This window comes from Mustela lutreola, chromosome 16, assembly GCF_030435805.1.
Source record: "Mustela lutreola isolate mMusLut2 chromosome 16, mMusLut2.pri, whole genome shotgun sequence".
Taxonomy (NCBI): Eukaryota; Metazoa; Chordata; class Mammalia; order Carnivora; family Mustelidae; genus Mustela; species Mustela lutreola.
Genome location: NC_081305.1, coordinates 48890392 through 48912863, shown reverse-complemented (window position 1 = coordinate 48912863; position 22472 = coordinate 48890392). Strand labels below are relative to the sequence as shown.

Sequence of the window (22472 nt, the reverse complement as noted above, 5' to 3'; positions counted from 1 at the left end):
AGCCCCCGAGGCCTGACCCGGCGAGCCTGTCTTCCCCGGGCGGCCCCGGGGGTCTGCACCTTCGACAGCCCCGGGTGTCACAGGGCTGGAGTTTGAGGCCAGGTCCCTGGGTTTGCTGATTCTTTATGAGGACACACAGGACTCAAAGTCATATTTGTGGCTGCCCTGCCCCAGGTGCTAGGGAGAGGCCCCGTGGAGGGGACTCAGACGGGTAGGGGCTCAGTCGACCCTGTCCACCCGGCGCGGGCACCGTGGGAGAGCAGCCCACGGTCCGTGAGGCGCTGACTCAGGCGCGGAGCTCCACGCCCGGCACGCGGCTAGGGGATGCTCCGAAACTGCTGGTGGCAGCGCTGCCGTTACTATTACCTAAACAACAGCGACGAGAGCAGCTCCAACGGATGGAGCTCCGAGTGCCACCCCGGCACAGGTGCTGTCCACACCCGCTGTCCGGGCGGGGATACCGAGGCACGGAGGGGCAGGGCTCACAGCCCCTTCTGGGCCCCTCCCGCGATCCCGGGTGCGTGATCCTTCCCACAACGAGAACCTGGCGGACAACCCCGGCGGGCGGCGCGGACCAACCCCGCCGTGGGTCCGGTTGAGCACACGGTGTGCGCCTCCGCGCCTCGCCGCTCCCGCCCCGCACCTGCGACGCGCGGGACTACGCCCCGCTCCGCGCTCCCAGACGCCTCCGCGTGGGAGGAGACCGAGGCGAGGAGGAGGGAGCAGTTGGGGATGGGAATGGGGGAGGAGTTGGACGGAGCTGAGGGGAGAAATGGAGGGAAGGCTTGGAGGAAGGAAGGTGGAAGGGAGGAGGATAAGAAGGGAAAGACGGGAGGGGCTTGGAGGAGGGAGGGCAAGAGGGAAGAAGACTGAGAGGGTAGGCGGGGAGGGGCTTGGATGCGGGAGTGGGGAGAAATGGGGGTGGGGAAGAGCTTGGAGAGAGGAGAAGAGGGGAGGGGCTCTGAGAGAGGGGAGGAGGCAGGAGGATAGGCCGGGGAGGCAGGCTGGGCTTGGGTGGAGGAGTGGGGAGTAGAGGGGAAGGGCTTGGGAGGAGGAGGAAGGGGTAAAAGGGGGGGGGGGCAAGCGGGAGGAAGTGGGAGGAGAGGACTGGGAGGGAAGAGGGGAAGAGGCACGGAGGGGCCGTGGGAAAGGGGGCTGGGGGGGGGGGATAAGGGAAAGGAGCGGGGTGGGGAAGCGGTGGGGGGAGAGGGTAAGAGGAGGGTGGGGAAAGAAGAGGGGAAGGAAGGGGAACAGCCTCCGCAGTACGGAAAAGAACGAAGAGGTGATGCGTTCGAACCGGGTGGGTGCAGCCGCTCTGGCCCCTGGTGCTCCTGCGCTCCGACCCCGACCTGTGTGGTTGCACCTCTGAGCCTCGGTTTTCTCACCTGCAGGGAGACTGCGAGGAAGGAGACCTGCTGTAGGGTTGCTCTGTGGGTTGTACGCGTTCGTTCCCGCAGCGTTCCCGGAGGGCGCCCCGTAGAGGACCCCCTCCAGCGGCGCGGTCCGGCAGACCCACGCGCGCTCGCGGAAAGGTTCTGCATCCGCCCCGCCCGGCGCGGCGGCCACTGGCCGCAGGTGGCTTTGAGCTCTTGAAATGTGGCCAGTGCGGCCGCGGCACTGAATTTGCGGTTGTGTCGTGTTTTAATTAACTTACGGTGTCGTGGTTCTGCGTGGCTACCGGCTCCTGCTTTCAACGGGGCAGCCCTAACGTCTTAGGTCTGTCTCTTCACTGTATGGGCCGAGCTTCTCTTGCACTTGTACGAGTGGGGCGGCCTCCTTCAAACCGCACAGCGCAAGACGGACGACAGCAATTCGCGCTCCCTGGAGCCCTTGGTGTGGACTAACCCACTGGCGCCTCACCACGTGTGTCTCGGGTGCCTCTTGCTGTGTGTCTGGATGACTTTACTACTACTACCGCTTACTGAGAGCGTACTGTGTGTCCGGCCCCCGGAGAGACTCCGGACACCCCTGTAATGTCCTTTAACTGCAGGAGGAGGCTTAAGTGTAATGAATTTGGGAAAGGCCAGAGGGCAGGGTCAGCAAGAAGGGGACGGCATGCGGTTGTGTTTTTGTCTTTACTTGGATCTAAGCTAGAAAATCCTGGAACTCACGGAGAACGGATGGGCAGAGCCAAGGTCACCCGCCCAAGGAGCGCCCCCCACTCCACCACACCGTCCCACACTACCTCTTCCGAGGAACTGGGGCTGGGTTTTTTTTTTTTTTCTTTTCTTTTGTTTTCCATTGCTCCTTTCTCTTTTCTGCCCCCTGCCTGCCTTTCCATTTTCCTTTAAATTTTTCTCATTTTGGATATTAAAAACGGCACATCTTTTTTATTTTTTATTTTTTTCCAGCACCTGCTATCAAGAGTCTGTTTTCCTAGTCCTTGAATCTGCGCTGTCTGGATATCTTGCTTTGACCAACAGAATGTGGGAGAAATGATGCCGTAGGATTTTGTAAGTTAGATCTTTCGGTTATGGATTTGCTCCCCCACGCCACCAAGCAGGTCTCTGACACTGGCTGGGTGTTGGAGGCCCTGACCACCTAAAGGAGGTGTCCGTTTGAAATAGCTAACTGGTACCTCCCAAAGTGATTTCTCTGTTGGCTCTCTCACCGCTGATGTCTCAGAACACCTCTTTTAATTACTGCCCCCCCCCCCCCATCATGGGCAGCAGCTGGCTGTGAGCTCCTGAATTTTGAGGTCTTAAATAACATGGGAGAAGGTCAAAGTGTGTGGGGGGGAGTGGTGAAGACTGCTCATTGTCCTCCAGTATCTCCCCTCGACTGTGCTAGAACCCCTAAGTTTGAGCGGCATTTCCCAAGCTCCCTTGCAGCTAGGTGTGGCCTTGCAACTAGGTTCTGTCCCTGGAAAGTCTGGTGGCCCCAGGTGAGTGCTGTCAGGCAGTGAGTGTACTGCTGCATTCAGACTCTCGCCTTGCCACTCCTTCATTAAAGAACTTTGGGAAAGTGACTTAAATTCTCTACAGCTTAGTTTTTTCATCTGTACGGTAGGGAGAAGGGATAGCATCTACCTTACATGGTTGTTGTGAAGGACAAACAGAGTCTAGCGGTGGAGCATTTAGAGCAGTTCTTGGCAAGTAGACTCTCTTCCGTGTGTGGTCATTATCATTATAATACTTTTATTATCACCTCCTAAGGTTGATGTGAAGTTTAAGGACAACCCTGTTCCATGCGTGTTAGCAGAACAAGTCTCCCTACTGTCTATTGGTCTCCCAAGACCAGGGAGAGATACTGGGAGTACCCCCACTCACCAACACGCCCCCCCCAGCATGGCCACTCCCTGGGGTGGAGTGGATTTTCCATTTCCTTCATCATGGATACTCATCCGCCCTGTAAATATTTCCCAAAGCATCAACATTCATAGGAGGAATCTTTCTTTTGCCCAAGTTTCTTTAAAGCCTGCCTACGGGGATGCGGTGTTTATTATAGGTGATCACCTGCTTCCCAGAGAGGGTGAGAGCTGGGAGAGAAGTGGAGGGGAAGGAGAGGCAGGTGTGAAGCTGGCATTTTTTCCACTGTCGAATTTAATGTTGCACAGGGAGGTTGGTGTGAGCAGAGGTGTATGGAAAGGAGGAGGAGATACTTGGGTCAGGAAGGAGGCTGAGTGGTTTTTTTTCTTCTTTCCCCTTTAGCAGTGGGAGAGTGGCCATCTAAGAAATAAGGTGGATGCGTAATATAGGAAAATACTTTGATTTCCTGCATCTGCTGATAAGCAGGAACCTCAAGGGACAAGAGGCTTTGGGGTGAGCAGGGAGTCATTATTTCCAGAAATATCTGAGCCCCTCCTCTGTGCCAGACCCGTTCTAGGAGCAGGGAGTCCTGCAGTGAGCAAACAAGGCCCTCGTCTTATGAGGCCAGGAGTGCTAATTTCTGAGTGTGGTCGGAGGTAATGAGGGGGAGCGTGAAGGGAGGCTGCTTCGGCTTTGGAGTCAGGGAGGATCTCTCTGAGATGGTGACTTAGAGCAGAGCCCTGAGGAGCAAATATACACAGTTAACAGCACGATGTCTGTACAGGTTATTAATCTATTGAGACGCTCCTGTGAAAGCTGGTGAGGAGTTGACGGGAGTGCCTGACCCAGCTGCCTTGTCCTGTCCTACAGGTCACCGAAAGGGTGCTGGCTGCCTGTGACTAAAATACTGGCTCCTACTGCTGTGCAGGTTGCTGATTTACTGAAATTCTTCAGTGGGAGAGACAGAACAAAGGTACTTACCCCATCTTACCTGAAACTGAGACCCTCATAGTTCTGTTCAAAAAGTAACAATGAAATTATACGAGCCACAAGGATAGTCTAGAAAATAAGTCAGCATGCCTCCCGTGCATTGACCACTCAGATTTCTTTTGTTTTTCTTTTTAATATGTAGGGACATGACTTTTATTTTATTTTATTTTATCTTAAAAAGTGGTTTTTTGGGGCGCCTGGGTGGCTCAGTGGGTTAAGCCTCTGCCTTTGGCTCAGGTCATGATCTCAGGGTCCTGGAATGGAGCCCTGCATGGAGCTCTCTGCTGAGCAGGGAGCCTGCTACCCCCTCTCCTTTTGCCTGCTGCTCTGCCTACTTGTGGTCTCTATCTGTCAAATAAATAAGTAAAGTCTTAAAAAACGGGGGTTTAAAAATATTATTTATTTTTAGAGAGAAAGTGAGCAAGCAGGGTGGAGCGGCAGAGAGAGAGGGAGAGAGTCCTAAGCAGACTCTGGGCTGAGTGCAAAGCCCGACTTAAAAAGTAGTTTTAAGCCACCATACCTCTCATGTCGACATTGTGTCCCATTCTTTTTTCATTTTATCTTAGTTCTTTAAGTTTACCTACTTTTTTAAAAGTTTATTTTTTATTTACTTTCAGCATAACTATTCATTATTTTTGCACCACACCCAGTGCTCCATACAATCCATGCCCTGTATAATACCCACCACCTGGTTCCCCCAACCTCTCACCACCCCCCGCCCCCGCCACTTCAAACCCCTCAGATTGTTTTTCAGAGTCCATAGTCTCTCACGGGTCACCTCCCCTTCCAATTTCCCCCAACTCCCTTCTCCTCTCTAACTCCCCATGTCCTCCATGCTATTTGTTATGCTCCACAAATAAGCGAAACCATATGATAATTGACTCTCTCTGCTTGACTTATTTCACTCAGCATAATCTCTTCCAGTCCCATCCATGTTGCTACAAAAGTTGGGTATTCGTCCTTTCTGATGGAGGCATAATACTCCATAGTGTAGATGGACCACATCTTCCTTATCCATTCGTCCGTTGAAGGGCATCTTGGTTCTTTCCACAGTTTGGCGACCGTGGCCATTGCTGCTATAAACATTGGGGTACAGATGGCCCTTCTTTTCACTACATCTGTATCTTTGGGGTAAATGCCCAGTAATGCAATGGCAGGGCCATAGGGAAGTTCTATTTTTAATTTCTTGAGGAATCTCCACACTGTTCTCCAAAGAGGCTGCACCAACTTGCATTCCCACCAACAGTGGAAGAGGGTTCCCCTTTCTCCACATCCCCTCCAACACATGTTGTTTGCTGTCTTGCTAATTTTGGCCATTCTGACTGGTGTAAGGTGATATCTCAATGTGGTTTTAATTTGAATCTCCCTGATGGCTAGTGATGAACATTTTTTCATTTGTCTAATAGCCATTTGTATGACTTCATTGGAGAAGTGTCTGTTCATACCTTCTGCCCATTTTTTGATATGATAAGTTTACCTACTTTTGTGCTATTTCTCATTATTCACTGAAGAGCTTATTTGATACAAAACTCAAAGGGGTCAAAAGAATATATGACAGAAAAGCAGGGTTCTCTCTCTCTCTCTCTCTTCCAACACCGGGTTCTCTTCTGGCAATCACCACTTGGGAGCCTCCAAGAGATGTTGTCCATGTACATATACCCCCCCCCCCCCGCATCTCACTGGATCCTAACAGGGCCAGCAAAGAAGGGAATCAGATGGTAGGACTGTCTTTCCCTTGGCTGGTGGTCTACATCCGAGGGAGGGTTTCTGCGGCAATCAACAATCTCTCATCATTGGAAAGGAGAGATGGGTTGGCTGCCCAAGAATGGATCCAGGATCCTCTGGGGGAAGAGGACTGCCGTAGAGACCCAGAGCAAAGACCAAACAGAGTAGACACAGCCAACCTGTGCCTCAGCTCCCTCACCTTGGGATTGGGCAGTCCTGGGGTGAACCTGGGGAGGGGAGGCGCCTCTCCTGGTGTTGAAGAACTTCCAGAGAGAGTCTGCCCCACAGAGCAGGACAGGGACAGTCTCTAGAGCCAGTCTCTCAGGTATGCATCACAAGGCTGCGATTTACTGGCTGCGTGAGCCAGGTGACTCGGTTTAATAGAAATCAGAAGGTGTTGGGCGTCAGGGCTGAGAAAGACTATTTCCAGCCTGTCTCTTGGAGGGGCACTCACCTTCTCCAAATCCCTTTTTAAATAATATTACTTTATTTTATTTCTGGACAGTTAATAAGTAAACATATTTTCTTTGTCAAAGGTCAGAACATATTGATAAAGCAAGACTTCCGGTGGCTCTCACTTCATCAGCGCAGCCCTCTGCTCTGGAGGTGATTAGCTGGTGGATATGGGACACACTGGGAGGCACTTTTCTTCCTCATGTACAGATGTGTGTGTGCCCAGAGAAATAGATGCAGCTTTTGTGTGCACATCTGGGGATCATTGATTCCGAGCTTCACCTTCCCTATCCGTAGAACAAACCTGGCTAATATTAGCCGTCCCATAATAACAATGCCAAATATATATGGGTCTTTTACTATGATATATGCACTATTATGGCTGAACAGTTGCAATAATTAAATCTATGTGTCATATTTGTTTGATGCTAAGGTGCCTCCCCCTTTTTTTACATTCTAACATCTTTGACTTGGAAATATGCCTTCATATTGTCAATATCTTTGGATTTTAGGATTTTAACTTTTTATCTTATAAGCAATACATGTGGAAGCAAAACTGTCACACTCATGGTGTACCATAGTCAGGAAGGAAAATTAGTTTGATCCCTGAGATTAACGAAATCTAACAGGGCCTCCCTGTCTAGTCCTGATCCCCAGATAATAAAACACTTGTTGTAAATCTGTAATCCGTGGTAAAAACAAAACAAAACAAAAACTTAAAACACCTGAATTTTGCCTTGCTGAGACTTGATCTGTCTCCTGGCTTTGATCCTCATTTAACGAAACTACAGGTTTTTCATCATGAATGAATATGTGTAACCTCGAGAAACTTGCTAATCTTGTGAGCCTTTTCTCATAAGCATCGGTCGAGTTTTAAATTTGCTAAACTTTTTCGTACGCGTCTACTCATCCATAGAAAATATCGGACGTTGTATTGTGTGTAGTTAGGATATCATATGAGTGATGTCAGACTGCAACTGTGGCTCTGCAGTTTGCTTTTTTCCATGCGATGATGTGTCTTCAAGATCTTTCCACATTGGTCCACAAAGATCTATTTTGTTGTATGAAGTGAGGGTAAGGATATTACCCAACTGACAGCGTGGAGAGGACGCATATTTCCTAAGCAGACTTGGCAACTCTGTCATTTTTCTCTTTCACCCCAGACACACCCTCCCCACCACCACAGGGGAAACCCTGTAGAATAAACTGAAGGATTTTCAGTAGTAGCAAAATAGGAAGGTCTTAGGTGACAGATTTCCCTGGGTTAAATTCTAGCTGTTTGCAAGTTGAATTTGGGCCTTTCCCAAGAGATCTGAGGCTCCCAAATGATCAGTCTCTGGATACAACCTTAATGTCTGCTAGTTGGGGGAAAGGCCATGCAGCAACATAGTGGAATTAATTCCCTGCAGTTTTTTTTTTTTTTACATTTTTTCAAGTTTTATTTATTTGCTTACCAGAGAGAGAGAGAGAGAGAGAGAGAGAGCAAGCACAAGCAGGGAAAGGGCAGGCAGAGGGAGAAGAACCTGACATGGGCTCCATCCCACGACCCTGGGATCATGACCTGAGCTGAAGGCAGATGCTTAACTGACTGAGCCACTCAGGCACCCCTCCTTGTAGCTGTTTAAAAGAATAAGTAGATTCTCCTTTTTGTGGAATGATCCTTGCTTACAGGATTCCTTGCTTGATGCCACAGCCCTGTCCTCTGGGCCACAGCCGAGGGACCAGAGTAGGGAACAGGTCAGCTGCCCATGGAACAGTCTCATGGCAGAGTTCTGCTCAGTAAGGACTCCTTGATCTTAGATGACTCAACTGTGCAGACCATGAGCTGTATCCAGCCCACCCATGTGTCGGTTCAGTTCACTCATCTTTTTAATTTGATGAGTTGCCATCATTAAGATATTGGGATATTTTATGTTTACAAAACATCACTTTTTGTTCACTCAACCCTTGAAAAGAACATTCATAGAACATCCAGGGTGTGTCAAACAATGTTCTAAATGCTAGGGGCTCAGGAATGAATTAAAACCCACAGCTCCTACCATCATGGAGTCTACATTCTAGAAGGGGAGGAAGGCAAGAAAGCAAGAATATATATAATGTAATGAGCTCCAGCTTCTTTAGCGAATTTAGAATATCACCCTCCAGGCCAACAGCTCCATGAGAAGATAGAAAAAGTAGGTAAGAGTCAGACTTCAGTGACTAGAGCTGATCAAAGGGTTCATATCAGAGGCTCAAACCTTCCTGCTCTTTAAAAGGTATAGAAATAGTCTTCTTAGGAGAAGGGGTTATGCCTCCGGTATCCTGGCTGTTCCCTGAAATGGCCAGCACATAGTGGGTGCTTTTTGAACGTCTGTCTCTTGAGTGATCAGAGTGGCTGCAGCTTCCTTGGTGACCAGATTTTTGGGAAAAACAAACATATTCATCCATCTGTCCCAGAGTGGGTGGATCTTATGCCAGGGACTCATTCTTGAAGACTTTGGACAACTCAGAACTCACATAACTCAAGAATAGTCCTAACAAAAATGGTTGAATGTCTCTTCACTAGATAAAGTGATAATATAATAACAAGTATAGTTTATGATGTACACAATTCAAAAGTATGGATTTTATGGACTCTGAAAAACAATTTGAGGGTTTTGAAGGGGCAGGGGGTGGGAGGTTGGGGGAACCAGGTGGTGGGTATTAGAGGGCACGGATTTCGTGGAGCTCTGGGTGTGGTGCAAAAACAATGAATACTGTTATGCTGAAAAGAAATAAAAAAAAAAAGTATGGATTATTTTTAAGGAATTTTGAATTGTAAGACTTCTTTTCACTTCAAAAAATACTCCCAATGCTCATGATTTCAAATGTTTATGATTTAGGTTAGCATAAAATATAGCCATGCTTGGGCCACGTGGGTGGCTCAATGGGTTAAAGCCTCTGCCTTTGGCTCAAGTCATGATCTCAGGGTCCTAAGATAGAGCCCCGCATTGGACTCTCTGCTCATTGGGGAGCCTGCTTCCTCCTCTCTCTTTGCCTGCCTCCCTGCCTACTTGTGATTTCTGTCAAATAAATAAAATCTTTTTTTTTTAAATAAATAAAATCTTTAAAAAAATATATAGCCATGCTGTATTTATATAAATCTACAATAATACCTTTCTTGTGACCCCACCTCATAACATAAAAATAGGGTCTTGACAATAATTCACATATACTTATGTAACTCTTCCATTTCCCCTCAGCCCAAGGTAACCATCAGCCTGAATCCTGGGCACTTTCCCCCTGATTTTCTTTTTGTACATTTCTCCCCTCAGAGATGCTCCGGAAACTCTGCGTTAATAATTTCATTCATGTTGTAGTCAGGCCCTGCTGTCCTAAGAGCCAAAGTTGCCTCTTAAAAATGACTCTGCAGTTTTCTCCCTCATCTGCTTTCATCCTGCACTCCCCGAAGCCCAGAGAGCTTTGTTTCCGGCAACAGCAGGGCTTTCCCCAGGCAGGTGGGTTCTTTGAAAAAGGGAGAGAAGGTGAGGGTGGCAAGGGGGAGAAAGTGGGGGAAGGGAGACATAGACAGGGAGAGGGAGAGAAAGAAGGAAGGAGAGGGGGAGAGAGAGAGGGGCAGAGAGAGAGAGGCAGAGAGAGAGAGGGAGGGAGGGAGAGAGGCAGAAAGAGGGACATACAGAAAGAGGGAGGGCAGAGAGAAAGGGAGGGAGAGAGAAAGAAGGAAGGGAAGAGAGAGGCAGAGAGGGAGACACACATAGAGGCAGAGAGAGAGGGAGACAGCGATAGAGGCAGACAGAGAGACACAGAGAGACAGAGTGAGGGAGAAAGAGAGGGAGGGAGAGGGAGAGAGATAGAGAGTGGGGGAAAGAGAGGCAGAGGGGAGCTAGAGCCCTTTCCAGCTAATCCACCCAGAGGTTCAGCACCACAGACAGCGCAGACCTAATCAGTTCAGCACCGCGGACAGTGTCAGGAGCCCAGGGCTCTACTGCATACACGTGCTCTTCTCCTCTCCTCCTGTTCCCTCTTCCTCTTCTTGCTTATTCTTTTTTTATTTTTTTATTTTTTATTTTTTAAAAGATTTTATTTATTCATTTGACAGAGGGAGAGAGATCACAAGTAGGCAGAGAGAGAGGAAGGGAAGCAGGCTCCATGCCTAGCAGAGAGCCCGATGTGGGGCTCGATCCCAGGACCCTCAGCTGAAGACAGAGGCTTTAACCCACCGAGCCACCCCGGTGCCCCCCTTATTCTTTTTAAAATATTTTATTTCTTTATTTGAAAGTGAGCAAGAGAGAGCTGGAGTAGAGAGAGAGGGAAAGGGACAAGCAGACTCCCCAAGCCCAATGTGGGGCTTGATCCCAGGACCCTGGGATCATGATCTGAGATGAAAGCAGAGGCTTAACCCACGGAGCCACCCAGGAGCCCCTACATGTGCTCTTCTGAGCATTCCTGGGCCCACTCCACAGCCCTCACCCCCAGAATTTCTGAATGCTGATTTCTGGGTAACCCAGGTTCTCCTGGTCTTAGTCTTAAAAACACAGGCATCAAATACTTAACATGCCCCAAAGAGAGTGTTCTGGGTTTTCTCACAAAGAAAGTGGGTCCTCCTCACTGCATTCACTACAGGGCACTTAGTTGTTCAGGCTCAGAGTCCAAAAGTCGTCCTTCATTCTTTCCTTTCACCTACCTCCCAAATACTGCCTATCAGGGAGTCCTCCCAGCTCCATCCCCAGAGTGTATCCTGAATCTGTCCACTGCTTTCCACTCCTACGGCCACATCACTTCAGTCCACCATCATCTTATGGTTGGTTTAGTCCAACAGCCTCCGAACTAATCTTTCCATTTTATCTCTTGCCCCTTCTGGAGTTTTTCCCACACAACAGTTTAGTCATGCCTTGAAAATGTAAATTGATTATATCACACCCTTCCTCAATGTCCTTCCCTAGTTTCGCAGTGCACCTACTATAACATTCAAAGATGTTGCTGTGACTTTCAAGACCATGGATGGCTCTCTGATCCTGTCTCCCATTGCTCTCTCCCTTGCCCAACCACTCTGGTCACAGTGGCCTTCTTATTGTTCCTCAGGACCTTTGCACCTGCTGTTCTCTCTGCCAAGAACTCTTGCATCACTGGCTCCTTTTCACCATTCGGGTCTTATCTCAAAATGCCACCTTTTCAAAAAGATCTCTCCTGACCACTCCCTTCTAGAGTGGCTTTGCAGTTACTATCCTGTTGATCTATTTCATGTAACTCAGAATCAACAAAACTATATTTTGTTCTATATTTATTGGTTTAGTTGTCTGCTTAATTTCACTAGAAGGTAAATTCCATTAAGCCACAGGCTTTGACTATCTTGGCACCTAGAACAGCAGCTACAACATAACAGCTGCTTAATGAGTTTTTGTTGAATTGTTGAATGAGTGAGTGAATGAATGAACACCTAGCATTAATTTGCCTTTTCCCAGCTGCTCCTGGAGCCCTAAAGAGATGTCAGCAGTACTTAGCTCCTGGTAGAAAGGCAGTCATAGGTACTGGTTGGGGGTTTGAGAGTGGTGTAGCAAGTCCCCGAGACCACCCCCAGATTTGATGATCCACTAGCAGGACTCACAGAACTCATTATATAGGCATACTCCTGATGATGATTACAGAGAAAGGGTAGAAAACACAGTCAGCAAAGGGGAAAAAGCTCACGGGCATAACATGTCTTCATCCTTCCATGGTCTCATGGTAATCAGAGTTTACTTCTTCACCCTTCAACTCGCCATGAAGAGTGAAGATGTGTCACAGCTACGGTGATGGTGAATTGGGGCCGATAATTCAGTCTGCTACATCAAATGGCAGCTTCTAGCTATGATTTATTAATTTTATTTTATTTCCATTTTTTTTTGTTATGAAGCGTGAAATCGGCTTTCCACTTACAAAGTGCTGCAAAGTTTTCTTTCAAGGGGTGCTTTTATTTTTTATTTTTTATTTTTTTTAAAGATTTTTATTTATTTATTTGACAGACAGATCACAAGTAGGCAGAGAGGCAGGCAGAGAGAGAGAGAGGAGGAAGCAGGCTCCCCGCTGAGCAGAGAGCCCGATGCGGGGCTCGATCCCAGGACCCTGAGACCATGACCTGAGCCAAAAGCAGAGGCTTTAACCCACTGAGCCACCCAGGCGCCCCTCAAGGGGCGCTTTTAAAAAAGAAAGTGCATTTATTTATTTGTTTGTTTGCTTGTTTTTAGAACATTTTATTTATTTATTTGACAAACAGAGATCACAAGTGGGCAGAGAGGCAGGCAGAGAAAGAGGGGTAAGCAGGCTCCCTGCTGAGGAGAGAGCCCGATGCGGGGGCTCGATCCCAGGATCCTGAGACCATGGCCCGAGCCAAAGGCAGAGGCTTAACACACTGAGTCACCCAGGTGTCCTGAAACTGCATTTATTTAAAATAAAATTACTACTTACTAATATATGGATGTTATGCAGAAATCGATGCAGTTATAAAATGATTTCCATTTATGTGCAGATGTGGCCAAGATTGAGAAAGGGAAATGTAAGAGACAAGAAAGGTCAGAGGAAGACATAGAATAGGATTCCAGACACACTATCTGGGGTAGGAGTCATTTCCTAAGAAGTTCTTCAGTAGCCTCTCCCCCGACCTCACTCTGGGGAAACCCCTCAAACTCGAGTCTGTTGTTTTTTAAAAAAAATTTATTTAATTTTTTGACAGAGATAACAAGTAGGCAGAGAGGCAGGCAGAGAGAGAGGGGGAAGCAGGCTCCCCGCTGAGCAGAGAGCCCAATGTGGGGCTCAATCCCAGGACCCTGGGATCATGACCTGAGCCGAAGGTAGAGGCTAGAGGACTGAGCCACTCAGGTGTCCCTCAATCCTCCCATATTCCTTTTTTTTTTTTTTTTTTTAAGATTTTTTACTTATTTATTTGACAGATGGAGATCACAAGTAGGCAGGGAAGCAGGCAGAGAGAGAGAAGGAAGCAGGCTCCCTGCTGAGCAGAGAGCCTGATGCAGGGCTAGATCCCAGGACCCTGGGATCACGACCCGAGCCAAAGACTGAGGCTTTACCCCACTGAGCCACCCAGGCACCCCAATCCTCCCATATTCTTGCCATGTGTCTTCTGGACAAATCATGTAACCCCTTCATGCCTTAGTTCCCTTCTCTGCTAAATGGGGACAATAATACCCTACCACTTGGGGTCATTGATTAAAATGAAATAATGTTCATGTATGTGATGCCTTTGCTCATCCAATTGGTTGGATAAATGACAGTTATTTCCACTGTTTTTCTGGGAAACCAGGATTAGTCAATGGTCTATCCATGCGGAAAACAAAGATCCTTACTTCACACTATACAAAAAATTTCCAGAAGGTATAACAAGCTAAACATAAAAAAAGACTGTAAAGTACAAGGTTGGGGAGTCAGGTGTGTTGATCTGAGTGGAAAAAGTGAATGGCCTGGACTTTATCAAAATCCAGAACTTTAGGCCCTGTGTAAGCAAAGTGAAGAGATAAGTGACAGGCCAGGAGAAGATGTCTGCTACAGGCAGAGGAACAGGCAAAGGATCAGTAGCCAGAATATATAAAGAATGCCTATAAGTCAAGAAACAAAAGCCAAACAAACAGAACGAGGCAGGGAGGGTATAAACAAGCAGCTAACAAACAGAAAATAAACCTGGTCAACAAACATTTAAGATAATGAGATGCAAATAAGACCACAAAGAGAGAGACTTTCTTCCCACCTCTGACTTTATAAAAAATCTAAAACTTTGATGTAGCTTCTACCAGAGCAATTTGGGAAGTAGTGATTGCATAAACCTTGAACAAGTGATGATAGTAGCAACAATTAGGCACTGTTTCAGGCACATTACAAGCCTGGCTTATTTTCTAACAGCAGTCTTGGGAGGCGGTAAGCAGAATGGGAAATGGAGGCACAGAGACGCTAAGTGACACACCCAAGGACACACTAGTAGCAAACGGCAGAGCCAGCCTCTGACCCCTGGCAGTCTGGCCTCTAGGACATCTCTGCCCCAACTCCTTCCTCCTCTCTCCTACCCTGACCCGGGTTTGCAGAATAGAGAATCACCGAGGAGCCTGAGGAGGCTGTTGGCCTCTGCAGCTGGGGAAGTTGGGCATAACCTCAGTGGGGAAAGGACAGCTCATCCCGCTGTGGCCGACCCTTGGCAGGCATAGTACTACTCCTCCAGCAACTTCACCGCAGCCATGTCGTCCCTGTGGCCCCTTCGCTCCTTTCCCTACCTGCTGCAGGTCCCCACTCCCGAGAGTGGAGAGGGGAGGCGGCGAGAAGGCAGCCCACCATCCCCAGCTCCCGCATGTCCCCCACCCCCACCCTCGAAGCCTCCGCGTCTGCGCAGCCGCCGGCGCCGTGGCTCCAGCTCTGTAGTGGCAGGACTGGGTCTGGTTGGGGAGGGTGAGTCCTTCGAGGGACCCCCGTGGGCGGGAGGTGGGGCTGGGGGCTCCGGCGGCGACCCGGGAAGCGCGCCGGTGACTGTGTGTGAGCGGGAATGTGTTTGGGGGTGGGACCAGAGGCGTTGGGAGGATGCCTGTCCGGGAAGGGGGCAACCACTCCGCCCGCTGGGGGAGGGCTGGGCTGGGTCTGGGTCGGGTCTGCTCCCCCGCCCCGCCCGGACTACCCCTCTGCCCGTCACCGCAGTTGGAATCCGGCCTCTGCGCGGGGAGGGGAATGGCCCTGCATTGCGCGCCCACCTGGGTCGCTGAGTGCACGTGCGCCCCGGTCTCGCTGGGGTCTCGGCGTCTGTGTCCGATCTCCCGGTGCGTTTAGCACGCGGAGTCTGTGTGCCCGCCCGCGCGCACACCTGCGCACGTGTGCGTTGTGGGTCTGGGCGCGCCTACCGCCCTGGGGAGGCTGGGCGCACAGGCGCGGGGGTCTGGCGCCTTTGCTTCCCCGCCCGGCTCCGGCCTTGAGGACCTTCTCCGTCTGTGGAATGGGCGGAACAGTACCGGCAGAGGAGAAGAAGGGCAGGACTGCAGCGGGAAAGGTCACGGCGTGCGCCCCGAGGCCTGCCGCGTTGGCGCGCTCCCAGGAACGGTGGCTGCCGGGGTTCCTGTCAGGGTTGCGGTGGCGGGTTGCTGTGGCCACACCTCCCTCCTTCCTCCTCGGGAACTAACACGGAGGCGGTGAGGGGTGAATTCCTCCGCAGAGTGCTGTCTGCCCCTTCCCTCCTCCCTTCTCCATCCAGCCGGATCCAGCCTCTTATGAGCTGGACCCCCAGGCCCTTGTCTTCTCCGCGGTCACCTCTCTTACCCGACGTGCCTTTCGCTCACGCTAAACACACCGTTATAGCTCATGTTAAAGGCAAAAACAGGCCCCCTACTCAAGCTCTCTCTATAACTTTCCCATCATGAGCAATAGCTTTTTTTAATGGAAAATGTTGTTGACGCGGCCTTTCCCCACCGTCTGCACACTTCCCGGCCCACACCGTGCTCTGTGTGGCTTGCTGACAAGGTGTCCTCCTTTTAAACGTCTGGAAGTGTTTTAAAATGAGGAAGATGTAATCTAAAACCATAGATTTCCAGTGTGCTCTCCAGAAATTAGAAGATAGGTGACCCTAGGTCCACGTTTTCACTGGGCAAGTATTAGCTAGGCTTCTTTAGACACAGACCGGTCTCTCCTTTGCCACAGTCCCCACCACTCCCTATTGCCTCTGCCCATCCTGGCCATCAGTTGGCATTTGCTCAGGTTTTCCTTACAATAGAGAAGTATTTCTCTGGACCCCTGTTTCATTTTGAATTTCAAACAGTGAAGTAAAAGTGAGGGGGTGGGGGAGGGATGTGTTTATCTTTTTAGGTCTATCTCAATTTTGTTATTGGCGGAGCTCCTGGATGTTGAACCTTGCTGCTGGTGTTCCAGACACCAGGTCTGCTGCTTTGTTCCTTGTTCTCTGCTCGCTGTCCTCCTGCTGCAGGAGAACGTGAGCCACTGAAGGTATCGGGTTCACCCGCAAGGCCCAGTACTCAGCACAGGTCTGGCACAAAGTTCTGGCTGAGAAATGCCTTGGAGAAGTCATTTACATTCAAGCCCTCATGGTGCAAGTGTTAATGAGTCCTGTGGGAAGTGATGTCTCCGTTCAGCCTTGAGGTACGGGCAGTTTCTAGAAGCCAACACAGAAGAGCAAGGACGAGCCAGGCCGAGGAAAAACCTGTGTGTTCCTCCACTCGTCAGGTACTCACTATGTATGGAGTCTCCTTCGGTCTCAGCACAAAGCTTACGATGACTCGGTGAGGTCACCGCCATGTTCACTCCTTGCCAGGCTGGCAGCCGTGAGCGTCGTTCTTCCCCCACCCTTGACAGTTCCGTGTGTGGTCCCAGCAACACCCATGCTACCGTTCCTCAACACTTTTTCCTTTCCATCCCTTCCCTTGTCTCTCTTCTAGCATTTTTATTTAATCCCTGTGGTAGGCAGGAGGATGGTTCCCCGGAGATGGTTCCACGTCCTCATCCCCAGAACCTGTGAGTCTGTTGGTTTCAGGGTGAGGGCTGACTTGGAGATGGGGGTTGATCCTGGATTCTTTGTGTGGACCGAAGCGATCGCAAGGGACTTAAAAGTGGAAAAGTAGGGCGGGAGGGTCAGAATCACAGTGACGCAGCGGGAGAGAGACTCAAGTGGGCAATGTGGACTGTAAAGGTGGCAGAAAGAGCTGCAGAACCAAGCAATGCAGGAGGCTTACGATCCTGGAGGAGGCAAGGAGACTGATTCTCTCCCAGAGCCTCCAGAAGGGACCCAGCCCTGAGACAGCTGGAGTTTCTCCCAGGGGAACCCATTTCAGACCTCTGAGCTACATTACTATAAGATAAGTCTGCATTGTCTTAAGCCACCCAGCTTGTGGAAATTTGCTACAGCAGCCATGGGAAACCAAGACAGTCTCAAACGCCATCCTTTTACTGTCAGAACTTGGTGAACATTGATGTCAAAGACGCTGCAGAACCGGGTTCGAGCAACACAGCCACATGTGTACAATGTGCAAATCTCCAAACCACTCATTTACTTATAGATCGAAACAGGCCTGTGCAGCAAACCACGAAGTTCCATGACATTTAACCAGTTCGTGTTTTGGTTTTCATTTTCTGTCTTCGTGAGGTCTGAAGCACACAGAGCAGTGGGCACAGAGCATGTGAAGGGAGAGCTCGGTGAATTTGCACAAATGTTTTCACCCATGGGACTGCTACTCAGGTCAAGCTACAGAACATCTCCAGGACCCCCAAGAAAGTGCCTTGCCCTTCCCTGTCCCCAGCCTGAGTCAGTAACTGATACGAACGTCAGTTTCTTTGCGTGTACCATACTTGCTTTTTAATGAATAAAATCACGCATGTGTTCTCTGTGTCCGGCTCTTCTCACGCAGTTTAGGACATGTATTTCCACACTCATCCGTGTCATTGCGTGTGTTCTTTTTGTTTGACCCTTGATTTCTGAGTAGCACTCCATTGTGCGAATGCACGATGGCTTACTTGTCCCTCCTCTTACCGAGAGCCAGTGGGGTGGTCCATGTACCAGAGCTGCTGCGCTTTACGGATCCGGTTGACAGCAGTGCTGCCCTGCGAGTGTCTGTGGCACGAGTTGTCCTTTCTCTGGAGGGAGGTGGCGCCTTCAGCTTCAGCAGATGCTTGTCAAGTAGTTTTCCAAGTGGTTGCTCCAGGTACACTCCCACCAGACCCCTGAGTGGCCGCACCTTCACGGTCTTTCTCAGTGAATTGTCAAAGGGAAATTTTGTTAGGAATGGAAAGCCACTACCCCCCCCCCCCCTTTTTATGGTACTGAGGGTGAAGGTGACAATAAGCACAAGAAAGAAAAGGAATATCTTTACCTCCTGGCTGGATGCTTGCTCTGAGCATGAAGCTGCTTTCTCTGAGAGAGAGGACAGAGGTGGGGAGGGAAGGGAGGCAGATTAGCTCCAGACTAGACTGTCGCCTTCGGGGGCGGTGGAACCCCTCAAATCCATTAGGATGGATGTTATCAAAAAACCCAGGGTTGGGGCACCTGGGTGGCTCAGTGGGTTAAGCATCTGCCTTTGACTCAGATCATGATCCCAGGGTCCTGAGGTTGAACCCTGTGTTAGGCTCCCTGCTCATCGGGGAGCCTGCTTCTCCCTCTCCCTCTACCTCCTGCTCCTCCTGCTTGTGCTCTCTCCCTTGCTCACTGTCTCTGAAATAAATAGTCTTAAAAAAACCAAAACCTAGGAAGCAACAAGTGTTGTTGAGGGTGTGGAGAAAAGGGAACTCTTGTGCACCATTAGGAACGTGAGTTGGTGTGGCTCTTGTGGGAAACAGTATGGAGGTTCCCAGAAAAAACCTAAAAATAGAATTGCCCTACAATCCAGCAATTCTGCTTCAGGGCATAGACCCCAGAAAGTGGAAGTAGGGTCCCAAGGGGTATCTGCACACCCCTTGGGTGTATTCATAGCATCATTATTCACAAAGGCTACGACATCGAACAGACAAGCAAACGTGTTATTAAAAAGGAGGGAACCTCTGACGCGTGCTCCACCATGGATGGCCTTGAGGAGGTCATCGTTCAGTGGGGACAGAGTGTCAGGTGTAAGGAGGTAGGAGGACCTGTGAATGTGTTGAGTACCACCGAGCTGTTAGCCGGAAAACGGTTCCGAGTTTGAAGTTTGTGTTATGTGTATCTTGACTTAAATTTTTAAAAAGATTTTATTTACTTATTTGAGAGAGAATGAGCCAGGGAGAGCACAGAGGGAGTGGGAGAGGGGGAAGCAGGCTCCCCACTGAGCAGAGAGCCCAAGGTGGGACTTGATCTTGGGATCTCGAGATCAGGACCTGAGCTGAAGGCAGAGGCTTAACCCACTGAGCCACCCAGGTGCCTCCAAAACTCAATTTTTAAAAAGCAATAGAAGAGGGTGCCAAAGAGGGAGGAAACTCACCTCCTTGGAGTTCAGTGTTGTTTGGTCCTGGACTGTCCTGGAGGAGGGAAAGCATAGGGACTGTAGCGAGGGAGACCTTGAGGCCATGTCCAGAGCGGGCCCTGCCCTGCTGGGTGGGGCATTGAAAGCCTCCAGACCAGTGGGGCTCCTGAGGATTGTGAAGCCGGCGGGATGGACTGGGGAGTGTGGTGAGGGGAGGGGACCATTGGGTTCAGTGGTGGAGTGGACCAGAGTGGGAGACTAGAACAGAGTGGGGACAGTGTTTTCTAGTACAAGAGCAGGTGCGGGTGAGGAGACAAGTGGGCAGCAATGCCTGCAGAACCCGGTGAGGACAGTGGTGGAGGCCTGTCAAGAAGGAGGAAGGCTGTGCTGGGGGCTGGGGACAGAGGGTGCAGGTGTCTGGGGAAATGCATTCAGATTTGAGTTTCGAGGGTTTGGGAGTCACCCCTGTCCATAGAAGACCTACCTGCTAATTTGTAATGCAGAAGAAAAGACACATTTTGCATATCCACAGCGTATGTGTTAGTTTCTGATAAGAAAGCATTTCAGGTCTACTCACGGGCACAGGAACAGACCCAAGAGCCCCGTGTCTCCCCATTTGCCAGGTTTGGAAATCATCCTTTGTTTGCTCTGATCCCTTGTCTCTGTCTTTTCCCTTTACTGTAGAAGTATTTTATTTTGTTTTATTTCATTGTATTATTCTATTTCATCTTTAAATTAGGTTCCACGCCTAGCGTGGGGCTTGAACTCACAACCCGGAGACCAAGAGTCAGTTGCTGTATGTACTGAGCCCACCAGGCGGCCCTGTGGAAGTATGTTAGCGCGAATTCCAGCCATCAGGTCAACTCACCCTTACACAGGTCAAAAAGATCTCTAAAAAAATAAGATGGATACTTTCTTATCTGTCCCTAAGACCATTTCCACACGCAACAGAAGGGATGAGAAGGCCTGAGATCATCGAATACCCAGTTCACAATCAATTGCCTTGATTGCTCTAAAAAAAAATTTTTTTTTCCATAACCATGTTTCTTTGACTCTGACTCCAAACATGGTCCCCTCGTGCTTTTGCCTGCTCAGTCGCTAAAGTGTCTTTGAATCTAGACTGTGTGCCCTGTGGCTTCTAAATTTGATACAACAATTTTTATTTGTATAAATCTAATTAAAGGCCACCTGGGTGGCTCAGTGGGTTGGGCCTCTGCCTTCAGGTCGGGTCATGATCTCAGGGTCCTGGGATGGAGCCCCACATCGGGCTCTCTACTTGACAGGGACCCTGCTTCCCCTTCTCTCTCTTTCTGGCTCTCTGCCTACTTATGATCTCTCTCTGTCAAATAAATAAAATATTTTTTAAAAACCTAATTAAAGAAGAAAATACTTTAAAAAGCTTTTATTTTCCCTATACCAAGAGAATTTACTCCTTTTCAAAAAATAACTATTCACAAGGGCTGTTGTCGGCAGGTTAATATAATGCAAGGCTGATAATGCATACGGTTCCCTAGAATCAGAACATAAACTAGCTCTAGAGTCCCAGGGTAGGGGGTAACCCAGTGTAGTTCCCATACTCCTGGCAGACAGACTCCTGAATTTTGGGTTGAGAAGATCTAGAATGAGAATACTCAAGAACGTTTCATTTTAAATTAGACTTTTTCTCCCCCAACCTGGGGAATGCTTCTTGGTTTTCTTTTATGCCAACAAAAGAGAAAGGTGAGGCTGCTGGGGGCTGCTGGGAAGACTGTGGCCCTTTTCTCTGTAGCAAGAGGGATTCTGGGGGCTACTCTGGCTTCCTAAAACCTTGTGGCTCTGTGCGTTGGGTGTGGAATAAACGTGTGTGTGGATGAGGTACTCTCTGGCCCCCACCTCAGAAGTCCTATTCCCTTTCTCACTTTATTTGTCCCCTGGGCACTTAGACATTGGCATGCCATCCTTCTCTCCTGCCTGGGTCTCTGCAGGAACGCAAGACCCCCAGGAGCAGGGAGCCTGCTTCTGTAACTGCTGGGTCTCTGGCACCTAGAAATGGTGCCAACACACAGATGGCACTCTGTAAAGGTTTGTGGAATGACAAAAAGTTTGTCAGCCCCCAGGTGCTGAATCCCGTGCCCCAGGAACCCAGCGGGAGCAGGAGGAGAAGGAGAGACTCGCCTTGGAAACTCTACATCCCAGAAAGATGCAGAGCCTCAGGCCGGAGCAGATCCGAGGGCTGCTTGAGCCAGAGAGGGCCAAGACGCTGATGCCCCGGGAGACCAGGGCCTGGGAGAAGCGTGCTGCCCTCACCAAGGACTGGGCAGCTGTGGAGGTTGGGGCCCCTGGCGGTGACGGTGACCTGAAAGGTGAGGGGCAGGTGTCCCGTGGGCGGCGGGAGGTGGGGGGAGGTTGTGGCTGAGCCTCGGGGAAGACCCAACACTCCTTCCTTCACTCATTTGGGGGACAGCTATTTATGGAGCCCTGTGTCCATCAGCCTTTGCTGGGCAGCAAGTGGCCCCGAAACTTAGTTGCTTAAAGCCACAGTCACTCCTCTGCTCAGGATTCTGCAGGTCAGCATATGACAGGGGCTCAGGGGACGGTTCTCCCACCGCCTGCGCCCGCATTTGCCTGAGCAGCCACCGACCATGAGCTGGCGGAGGCAGCTGGTTGACCTCACGTGCGTCTGGCCAGTATGAGGGTGCCGACTTGGGGCTACTGTCTCCGCAGGCCAACCCGGGCACATTCTCTTGGGGGTGGTTGCGGGGAGAGAGATGGAGCTGGCCACCCAGTTGCTCACAGGCTGTCAGTCAAAATCAGCTACATGGTCAAGTTCAGCATCCTGAGGGCGCAGGCTGCCCGGGGCTGTGGACACAGGGATCAACGAACAAGTGGAAGGCCATGTGGGACAAAACCCACCAGAGGCACCTACTGCGTGCCAGGGGCTCGGGATCCAGCAGCCAACAGGATGGCCCCATAGAGCTGATTTTAGTGGAGAAACAGACAATAAACAAGGAATGAAATTAAAAGAAAAGGAATGTCTGACGAGAGCTCTGAAGATGGTAAAGTGGGGTGATTGATGGAGAGGGACGCAAGGGTGGTCAGGGCCGGCGAGAGAGGCAGGAGAAGGGATCGTGTATTCCAAGAGATGGGGGTTGCTGTGTGGACACCCAGGCCACTCTGGCAATGACCCCGTGGTGGCGACAAG

The 22472-nt window shown here is 49.9% G+C and overlaps 1 protein-coding gene across 3 annotated transcripts in view; it reads left to right on the top strand.

Annotated features, from left to right (window-relative positions):
• The window catches only part of SMIM17 (small integral membrane protein 17), a 35804-nt gene that overhangs the window by 5209 nt on the left and 8123 nt on the right, over positions 1–22472 (top strand). For all 3 annotated transcript variants that reach the window (XM_059152463.1, XM_059152464.1, XM_059152465.1), the window contains exon 2: positions 21381–21633. In XM_059152463.1, the coding sequence (XP_059008446.1) occupies positions 21381–21633 (253 nt within the window). The remainder of the gene's footprint in view (positions 1–21380; positions 21634–22472) is intronic.